The sequence below is a fragment of the Lithobates pipiens genome, unplaced genomic scaffold, assembly GCF_037356315.1.
Source record: "Lithobates pipiens isolate NorthernLeopardFrog02 unplaced genomic scaffold, aLitPip1_a1.2 Scaffold_19, whole genome shotgun sequence".
NCBI classification, from domain to species: domain Eukaryota; kingdom Metazoa; phylum Chordata; class Amphibia; order Anura; family Ranidae; genus Lithobates; species Lithobates pipiens.
The window spans coordinates 590,710,018-590,721,107 of NW_027507764.1; the positions used below are offsets into that span (position 1 = coordinate 590,710,018).

The following is an 11,090-nucleotide window of genomic DNA, read 5'->3' on the forward strand; positions in this document are numbered from 1 at the left end:
CAGGGGAGAAGGACCTTCTTATCTAGGTGTATATGTGGTCATTGGGGAAGGACCTTCATATAATGGTGTATAGTTGGTCAATGGAGAAGGACCTTCTTGTCGAATTGTATGGGTGGTCGGTGGAGAAGGACCTTCTTACAGTATATAGATGCATACAGGTATGTGGTCAGTGGGAGAAGACTCTTCTTGTATGGGTTCTGGAGCTGTCCGTTATATGGTGCTGAACTGTGATATGATTTTTAAGGGTTGGGTTAACCTTATGGATGTTCTTATAAGTCTTCAGTTGCCCCCTACTTATAATTCATGTATATAATCACCGTCCGACATACCAGAATCCGCATATAGGGATTCAGGCATCCTCTGGGATTCATGGATCAGCCTGCTCATCTGAAGCACAAGATCATTTATCTTCACACAGCCCATGGCTCAGCAGGGAAAGGACTGCCAAGATTCTTCCACCTCCATTGTTACCATGGCAACCATCCAACACGATGCCGGCGACTGTCATACACCTAACACTCACCGTAAGAATGTAAATCTCACCTTCCCACTGAGAAACCCACAGAGCTGCCACCTACCAGGTACCCTCCGCAACCCAACTACTACAAGTCCCAGCACAACCTATCAACCACTGTTCATTCACATACTACAGAGAACACTGAGCCAGCCATAGCAGTCTCTGTACCAGAGGAGCTTACACTCTAATGTCCCCTCCCCCCACAGTCACATCAGTCTCTGTACAGAGGAGCTTACACTCTAATGTCCCCTCCCCCACAGTCACATCGGTCTCTGTACAGAGGAGCTTACACTCTAATGTCCCCTCCCCCCACAGTCACATCAGTCTCTGTACAGAGGAGCTTACACTCTAATGCCCCCTCCCCCACGGTCACATCAGTCTCTGTACAGAGGAGCTTACACTCTAATGTCCCCTCTCCCACAGTCACATCAGTCTCTGTACAGAGGAGCTTACACTCTAATGTCCCCTCCCCCCCCCCCCACAGTCACATCAGTCTCTGTACAGAGGAGCTTACACTCTAATGTTCCCTCCCCCCACAGTCACATCAATCTCTGTACCAGAAGAGCTTACACTCTAATGTCCCCTCCCCCCACAGTCACATCAGTCTCTGTATCAGAAGAGCTTACACTCTAATGTCTCCTCCCCCCACAGTCACATCAGTCTCTGTACAGAGGAGCTTACACTCTAATGTCCCCTCCCCCACAGTCACATCATTATCTGTACAGAGGAGCTTACACTCTAATGTCCCCTCCCCCCACAGTCACATCAGTCTCTGTACAGAGGAGCTTACACTCTAATGTCCCCTCCCCCCACATTAGATTGTAAGCTCCTCTGTACAGAGGCTGATGTGACTGTGGGGGGGAGGGGACATTAGAGTGTAAGCTCCTCTGTACAAAGGCTGATGTGTCTGTGGGGGAGCATTAGAGTGTAAGCTCCTCTGGTACAGAAACTGATGTGATTGGCTCAGTGATCTCTGTACAGCACTGCGGTATATGTCAGAGCTATATAAATGTATAATAATAATAGTGTGTGACTACTGTGGGGGGGGGGGGGGCATTAGAGTGTGAGCTCCTCTGGTACACAGTCACACGTTAATTATTAGAGCTTACACTCTAATGTCCCCTCCCCCCACAGTCACATCAGTCTCTGTACAGAGGAGCTTACACTCTAATGTCCCCTCCCCCACAGTCACATCATTATCTGTACCAGAGGAGCTTACACTCTAATGCCCCCCACAGTAACACACTATTATTATTATACATTTCTATAGCTCTGACATGTACCGTGGTGCTGTACAGATACAATTGTATGGTAATGTTGGTGTGGGTGGGTATGCTCTTGGAGTCCCGTCTTTCCCCCCCTCGCCATTTTTGTGTCGGAGAGGCAGATTCCGGGCTCTGGGTCACAACGTGTGGGGGACACGGTTGTCGCTGTCGCCCTGGGGCGTGTACCATCCTCCACGCGCTGCGTGCATTGTGCGGCCGTGCCCTCATTTCAGTGCAGCGTTAATATTAGCAGCGCGCGGGGCACCTCGGCCCAGATCTGTCTGCGTTCTATAAATATTTCACAGGAGAGGAGGGGAAGAGCCCGGGGAAGGATTGGCCAGATGGAGACCTGCTCTGCGCCCGCCGCCATCTACCGAGCGCTATTATATTAGCTTCATGGTTAACCCCGCCGGTGCTGGACATGGGAGACGGGCGCACCTGCAGAAAGACAGCCAATCAGGAAAGTGCAGGAGTGATATCGGTTATTGGTAATAATCAATAATCACTCTGGAACCATTTACTGAAGCCGGCTGATTGAAACTCTATAGATATTTCTTCAACTGCAACTATGTAACTTATTTGGTTCCGTTCTCCATAATGTAGATCTAAACCCGATCACTAGGGATGAGCTGGGTGTTCGAGTCGAACGCATGTTCGCCCGTTCGGCGAAACCAGAACTTTATGGGGCGTTCGCGCCAAATTCGTGTGTCGCTCACGGCCCACAATGCACTGCATCATCGATTGGCCAAGCATGCACTATGACCCGCATGCTTGGCCAATCACAGCGCCGGCAGTGAGGAGAGCCATGATTGCCTGTGGCCAATTATAGCTCAGGGGGTTTAGTACTATACACACTATATAAGGCTCTACTAGCAGTACACCGACATCCGATTATAGTGTACAGATCCGGGAACTCAGCACAGGGATGGTGGAACCCCTCATAATGGGCACAGCGGGTGTACAGACCCAGGAACTCAGCACAGGGATGGTGGGAACCCCTCATAATGGGCACAGTGGGTGTACAGACCCGGGAACTCAGCACAGGGATGGTGGAACCCCTCATAATGGGCACAGCGGGTGTACAGACCCGGGAACTCAGCACAGGGATGGTGGGAACCCCTCATAATGGGCACAGCCGGTGTACAGACCCAGGAACTCAGCACATGGATGGTGGGAACCCCTCATAATGGGCACAGCCGGTGTACAGACCCAGGAACTCAGCACATGGATGGTGGGAACCCCTCATAATGGGCACAGCGGGTGTACAGACCCGGGAACTCAGCACAGGGATGGTGGGAACCCCTCATAATGGGCACAGCGGGTGTACAGACCCGGGAACTCAGCACAGGGATGGTGGGAACCCCTCATAATGGGCACAGCGGGTGTACAGACCCGGGAACTCAGCACAGGGATGGTGGGAACCCCTCATAATGGGCACAGCGGGTGTACAGACCCGGGAACTCGGCACAGGGATGGTGGGAACCCCTCATAATGGGCACAGCGGGTGTACAGACCCGGGAACGCAGCACAGGGATGGTGGGAACCCCTTAATGGGCACAGCGGGTGTACAGACCTAGGAACTCAGCACAGGGATGATTGGAACCCCTCATAATGGGCACAGCGGGGGTACAGACCCGGGAACTCAGCACAGGGATGGTGGGAACCCCTCATAATGGGCACAGCGGGTGTACAGACCCAGGAAACTCAGCACAGGGATGGTGGGAACCCCTCATAATGGGCACAGCCGGTGTACAGACCCGGGAACTCAGCACAGGGATGGTGGACATTGACATATGGGTTTTGGTTGGTGAACTCTGTAGTTGTAGATATCCTGTCTTCTTATACTGTATATTGGGTTGGGGGGGTCCCCAGAGATTGCTGGTCGCAGAATCCTCTTCTACCATTCGGTGGGATTTCTCCAGCTGGTCTCTCTGGGGTATTCCTGTCCCATCCTCCGGCTTCCATTGTACTTCCCATTCATGGACAGGGGGTCACAGACCCGACCTCCGGAGATGATGTCGGCAGAGTCCTATACACTGAAGCACCCCCCGCAGCTCCAGATGTCCCTCTACTGCCTCCTTATGTGTCTGATCCCCCTTCAAAGGGAAGGCTGTTTGTTTTATACACATGTCACTGTGTAATGTAGTCAAGACTAAAAAAAAAATTTTTTTTTTTATACAGTACTTAAATCTGAAGTTTAACCTCCTTATATTATGCCTTCCCTGGTATGTTTATATAGCTCTGACATATACCGCAGTGCAGTACAGCAGGATCTGTATCTCCTCAGGGTTCCGGCACATGGGGTCTTTCTGAACTCATTCACTTTTTTTTTTTTTTCCTCTCCTGCAGGCAGCGATGGGACCTGACGGTGAAGGTGACGGACTGCATCCAGATGAGCATGCGCGGGAGGCGGAGGTTGGTGTCGGTGGAGACCCGGAGCGACATAACCAAACCCGACTTCTGCAAAGGGCGCAATGGCCTAATACTACACTGGCCCAAGAACTGAGGAAGCGCCCCATTCACCGCGGACACACAAGACTCCTTTTGTAGAGCAATGAACAAACTGAATGTGCCATATAAATCCTGTATTATAATGATATGATAATAAAGTTATTACATTAGGAACCTTTCAGGGACGTTTCTTGTATCATTACACAACATTCCACCTTGTTCCTCTTCAGTTTTTACGGATGATGAGACTGGTTTGTAGTCATAAAGGTAATATTAATGATGTTTCACAGAAGGTACCTTTGTGGTTAACTGAAAACTAGGTGCAAAGTAGACTAGAGACATCTAATGTGAACAAATCAGCATGTTCAGATGGTTTACACCCATGAGGCCTTAGTGAGCTTAGCCCAGTTTAGCCAAGTCGCTATTTCAAATTTTTAAAGACGCCTTACTGACAGGCAACTGTTTTGGAGTGGAGGAAATATGTTCCCAATTTACAAAAAATGATCGAGAGGCGTGCCAGGAAGTGGCCTCTCAGCACACAAACAATGGGAGTCCAGCATATGTGGGTTAAAAGCCCACCCTTTGCTGCTGAACATATGTGTCGAGCGTTCATAAAGAGGTTATTGATGGTTCACTGAAGGTACTTCTGTGGTTGCCTGAAAACCAATTTCAAAAGAGACTACAGAAAAATAATGTGAACAAATCAACAGGTCCAGATGGCTTACACCCAGGAGTCCTTAGAGAACTTAGTTCAGCTATAGTTAGGCCGTTATTTCAAATTTTAAAGAAACTTTACTGACTGGAAAGGTGCCAAGTGATTGGTGTAGAACAAATATGGCAGCAATTTTAAAAAAAAGGATAGAGATTTGTGCCAGGAAGCGTCCTCTCAGCATGTAACAACAGTCGATCAGCATATGTGGTTGAAAGCCCACCTTTTTGTGGCTGCACATATGTGTCTGGGGGTCATAAAGGGTTTAATGATATTTCACTAATGGTATCTCTGTGGTTGCATGAAAAACAAGTACAAAAGACACTAAAGGAATGTAATGTGAACAAATCAACAGGTCCAGATAGCTTACACCCACATGTCCTTGGGGAACTTAGCTCAGTTATAGTCAAGCCATTATTTCTAATTTTTAGAGACACCTTACTGATTAGAATGATTGGCATAGAACAAATGTGGTACATATTTACAAAAAGGATAGAAACGTATGCCAGGAAGCATGCTCTCAGCATATAAAATATGGACAGTGAGCATATGTGGGTTAAAAGCTCACCCTTTTGCTGCTGCACTTATGTGTCGGGTGGTCATAAAGGGGTCAATTATGGTTCACTGAAGGTATCTCTGGTGTTGCCTGAAAACCAAGTACAAAAAACACTAGAAGAACTTAATGTAAACAAATCACCAAGTCCAGATGGCTTACACCCACAAGTCCTTAGAGAACTTAGTTCAGTTATAGTGAAGCCGTTATTTAAATTTTTTTAAAGATACCTTACTGATTGGACTAGCGCTGATTGGTGTAGAACAAATCTGGTACCAATTTCCAAAAAAAGGATATAGATGTATGCCATGAAGTGTGCTCTCAGCACACAAACAATGGCCACTGAGCATATGTGGGTTAAAAGTCCACCCTTTTGCTGCTGCACATATGTGTCAAGTGAGCATAAAGGGGTTAATGATGATCCACTGAAGGTACCTCTGTGATTGCCTGAAAACCAAGTACAAAAGAGACTAGAGGAACATAATGTGAGAAAATCAACAGGTTCATATGGCTTATACCCATGAGTCCTTAGAGAACTTAGTTCAGTTATAGTCAAGCCTTTATTTCTAATTTTTAAAGACCTCTTACTGACTGGAATGGTGCTGATTGGCGAAGAACAAATCTGGTACCAATTTCCAAAAAAGGATAAGGATGTATGCCACGAAGCGTGCTCTTGGCACACAAACAATGGCCACCAAGCATATGTGGGTTACAAATTCACCCTTTTGTCGCTGCACATATGTGTCGGGTGATCGTAAAAGGGGTCAATGAGGATCCACTGAGGGTACCACTGTGATTGCCTGAAAACCAAGTACAAAAGAGACTAAAGGAACATAACGTGAGCAAATCAACAGGTTCATATGGCTTACACCCATGAGACCTTAGAGAACTTAGTTCAGTTATAGTCAAGTCATTATTTCTAATTTTTGAAAACCCATTACTGACTGGAATGGTGCTGATTGCTGTACAACAAATGTGGTTCCAATATCCAAAAAAGGATAGAGGTGTGTGCCAGGAAGCACGCTCTCAGCACATAAACAATTGCCATCCAGCATATGTGGGTTAAAAACCCACCCTTTTGCTGCTGCACATGTGGTCGTAAAGGGGTTCATGATGGTTCACTGAAGGTACTTCTGTGGTTGCCTGAAAACCAGGTGCAAAAGAGACTAAAGTAACAATGTGATCAAATCTCCAGGTCCAGATGGCTTACACCCATGAGTCCTTGGAGAACTTAGCCCAGAAAGTCAAGCTGTTATTTCTAATTTTTAAAGACACCTTACTGACTAGAATTGTGCTAACTGATTGGCGTACAACAAATGTGGTACCAATTTACAAAAAAAGGATAGAGATGTATGCCAGCACATAAACAACAGCTACCTAGCATACGCGGTTTAAAAGCCCACCCTTCTGCTGCTGCACATATGTGCCGGGGTGCCATAAAGCAGTTAATGATGGTTCACTGTAGGTACCTCTTTAGTTTCCTCAAAACCATCTGTCAGGTGGTCATAAAGCGATAATGATGGTTCACTGAAGGTACCTCAGTGGTTTCCTTAAAACCATGTACAAAAGAGACTAAAGTAAGCTAATGTGAACAAATCACCAGGTCCAGATGGCTTACACCCAGGAGTCCTCAGGGAACTTAGCTCAGTTATAGTCAAGCCGTTATTTCTAATTTTTAAACACACCTTACTGACTAGAATGATGCTGATTGGCATATAACTAATCAACAGGTCCAGATGGCTTACACCCAGGAATGCTTAGGGAACTTAGCTCAGTTATAACCAAGCTGTTATTTAAAATTTTTGATGGCACCTTACTGACTGGAATGGTACACATTTCTGAAAAAGGATTGAGATGTATACCAGGAAACTACAGACATCAAATGTATGTAAATTATTTAAGGGAATGGTAAGGGGCTCTATACAGAAATTTGTTTGTGATAAAGGTATCATAAGTGACAACCAGTGTGGATATACACTATATGGACCAAAGCATGTAGACCCCTCCCGTTCCAAAAGACCCCCTTCTTATTCCACCATGAGTTTGTCCCATGTACAAACCCAGATCCATAAAGACATGGATGACCAGTTTGGACAAAGCCCTGACCTGAACCCTACCTAGACATGTACGATATAAACACCTACTGTAGATACATAATAGCCGATATTAGCTCACGTATAAATAAGAGACAAGGTTTGATTGTAACCAGTAATACCGATAACGGAAAGCGATTAATATTTCGCTGCTAAAGGATTGGTAGTTGTAGTGGATCAGCTGGTAGGGGCACTTCCTGTTCTGACAGGCCGTCAAAAAAATGCCCAGAGTGAGCACATTGCCGCATTTCCTCTGTAATTAGACAGCAGAATGCATCAGATAAAAGGCACAGAGCCAACTGGAGAGGCTCTGTACCATGTGATCACAAATTTAGACAGTGTAGTACAGGAGGGACTTCAAAGGGCCACTGATCCCCAGTGTTGTGGGGTGGCTTTAGGAGGATTTTAAAAGGCCAGTGACCATAAATGATTGTGGGGTTGTTTTGGAGGGTCTTAAGTGTTTTAGGGTTTTTCCATGACATCTATCCTTTGCATTAAATGCAATCTCATCCTCCAGGGAATTTACTTCCACTAATACCCTGTTTCCCCGAAAATAAGACCTAGCATGATTGTCGGTGATGGCTGCAATATAAGCCCTACCCCCCAAATAAACCCCAGTTAAATTCCTTGTATGTCTTATTTTCGGGGAAACGGGGTAGGGCTTATTTGGGGGTAGGGCTTATATTGCAGCCATCACCAAGAATCACGCTAGGTCTTATTTTCGGGGAAACAGGGTAACAGTGTGGGTGTGGTGCAGGGTACCTGCAGGTTCCCACTTCTATTATGTCTGGCGTTTATTAACCACTTGCTGCCCACTAACAGTAGATTTACACAGTTCTCTCACAGTGATCAATACCCCATTCACAACCGTTTTTTGTGATGCTGTGATTGGCCCACAGCTATCGAATGGCACCTGAGCCAATCACAGCACCCTGTACCACGTGATTAGCTGTAGCCAGATCACAATAGTAAGCATTTTGTCATGAAGGAAAAATTATTTTTTTAAATTTCTGATATTTTTTAATTTATATCACACAAAAAAAAACCCCAGTGGTGATCAAATACCACCAAAAGAAAGCTCTATTTTTATGAAAAAATTAAAAAAAAATTCATTTCTGGTACTTTTTCATTTATATTACAAAAAAAACCCAGTGGTGATCAAATACCACCAAAAGAAAGCTCTATTTTTATGAAAAAAAATTTTTTTTTTCCATTTCTGGTACTTTTTCATTTATAATACAAAAAAAACCCAGTGGTGATCAAATACCACCAAAAGAAAGCTCTATTTTTGTGAAAAAATTTTTTTTTTTTTTCATTTCTGGTACTTTTTTCATTTATATCACAAAAAAAACAAAAAACCCCAGCGGTGATCAAATACTACCAAAAGAAAGCTGTATTTTTGTGAAAAAAATATATATATTTTTTTAATTTCTGGTATTTTTTCATTTATATCACAAAAAAAAAACAGTGGTGATCAAATACCACCAAAGGAAAGTTCTATTTGTGTGAAAAAAAAATATTTAAATTATTTTTTTTTAAATTTTACAGTGTTGCATGACCGTTGCAATTGTCAGTTAAAGTAGCGCAGTGCTAAATAGCAAAAAACAGCTTGGTCCTGAAGGGTTAAAACGCCTTTCAGAGGTCAAGTGGTTATTAATACTTTGTTATATACTTTATTATTATTATTATTATTATTATATTATGGCCTCATGCAAACTGGACATTTCATGTAAATGAATTAATTCCTGCATTACGGCCACTAGATGGAGCTGGCATTCATAGTAAATAAGTATTTACTTCCCATGATCATCAGCTCCATCTAGTGGACATAATGTGGCATTTTCCTTATTTACTGAATTCTGTACGAATAAATGACATTCGACCAGGAGATAAAATAGCCTAAAAAAAATTCTGATTTTTGCGAGAATTCATGTAGTTTCACAGGACGAATACCTCTGTGATTTTTTTTTTTACATTTTTAAACAATTTTTCAAATGTATTTTATTTTTTAATACGCTTCCCAGTGCTTGATGCCAGAACAGCAACATATCAATGAACGCCCATTGCAATAAATAACGACAAAGCCAAGACTCCATTTTTAATTAAGTTTTATTTTCATGAAAAGTGCCACTGTTGATGCCCCATTATTAAAGAGGACCAACAATTCCTGTCTGTGGTGGGGGAGGACCTGCATCTACCCAGACAATCCCGCACAGCCAAGACACGACAAACCTAAAGAACAGCTTACTTTCCCAAAAAATGGAACATATCGGTAACATCCTTCCCACTTTCCCTGCCATCCTCCTGACATCGAACATAAACACGTCATACACAGCCAGCCACGTCATCTTCTCCGCAAAACTTCCTGAGGTGACTCTTAAGCGGCCATATCCCAAAAGCCTAAAAAAAAAAAAAAAAAAAAAAAGTGCTTGTCCCGTTTTCCAAGTGTTGCCCATAAAACCCATAAAACCACATCAACAGAACACAGGCAAGACCAACTGTGGGTTTTTTTTTTTTTTTTTGTCTTTTTTTTTTTTTTTAACAATAAGTGGCAAAAATCCATCAGTCACTTTTTTTTTTTTTTTTTTTTTTTTCAGATTTGTGCCAGAAAAAAAAAAACGCAAGTAGGCTTTGAATTCGTCTGGAGGACCGCGGCCTTGCGTCTCCAGCCGAAACTGCTCCAGTGTCAGTACATAATAATAATAATAAAAAAAGAAAATAGTCCTTACAAACCCAAAAAAAAAAAAAAAGAGATGAACAAAGTCTGTACAAACACGTGTATTCTGCCATCTGCAAAGAGGAAACTTTTTTTCTTTTCTTTTTTTTTTTTTTTATCGATTTTGAATAGTTTTTTGTTCCCTTATAAATTAAATAATTTACAAAGTGAGAGAGAAAAATAAAACATAAAAACACCAAATGCTTGCATGCACCACACACACGCACGCACACGGAAACATAATAATAATAATATCGTCATCGGTAGTATGTACAGTACAGCATTTCTCGCCCGCCCTCACGCAGGCCATTTTAATTGGAGTGGGAAACTAAAAAAAAAAAAAAATAAAACCCCAGAGCCGTCCCATCAGTAACACATAACGGTTCTTTTCTTCTAGAGATGTCGGAACACGTGTGTGTCAATGCCATACACAATTTTTATGATCGCAGTGCTATGGACTGAAAGTGGGAAAAATTTTTGACCAATTCCAATTCATCCAATCCATGATATCCAGCAAACATTGCCACTGCTAGAGTCACCTTATTTGAAGATCTGTGTTATCCACTGCAGTCAGAATTTAGGAAGCTCCCCATAGGGTCCCTGGGAGTGTACTTCCTAAAGCCTGTGCTTTGCAACTTCCTCCCTCTCTCTCTCCATGATTCCAACAAACTACATTAAAAAATTCCAATGTAGGGTTGAACACAATTGGTAGATATTTTATACTTTGGGTTTTTGAGGAGCCTACAGTAGGTTTGTGGCACACTACAGTCATACCTCAAATAAAAA

At 43.5% G+C, this 11,090-nt stretch overlaps 1 protein-coding gene across 1 annotated transcript in view; it reads left to right on the forward strand.

Moving 5' to 3' along the window:
- The window catches only part of LOC143998131 (unconventional myosin-Ig-like), a 307,651-nt gene extending 303,237 nt beyond the window's left edge, over positions 1–4,414 (forward strand). The window contains exon 22 of the mRNA XM_077493873.1: positions 4,132–4,414. Coding sequence (XP_077349999.1) covers positions 4,132–4,288 — 157 coding nt within the window. The 3' untranslated portion in view covers positions 4,289–4,414. The remainder of the gene's footprint in view (positions 1–4,131) is intronic.
- The last annotated feature ends 6,676 nt before the right edge of the window (positions 4,415–11,090 follow it).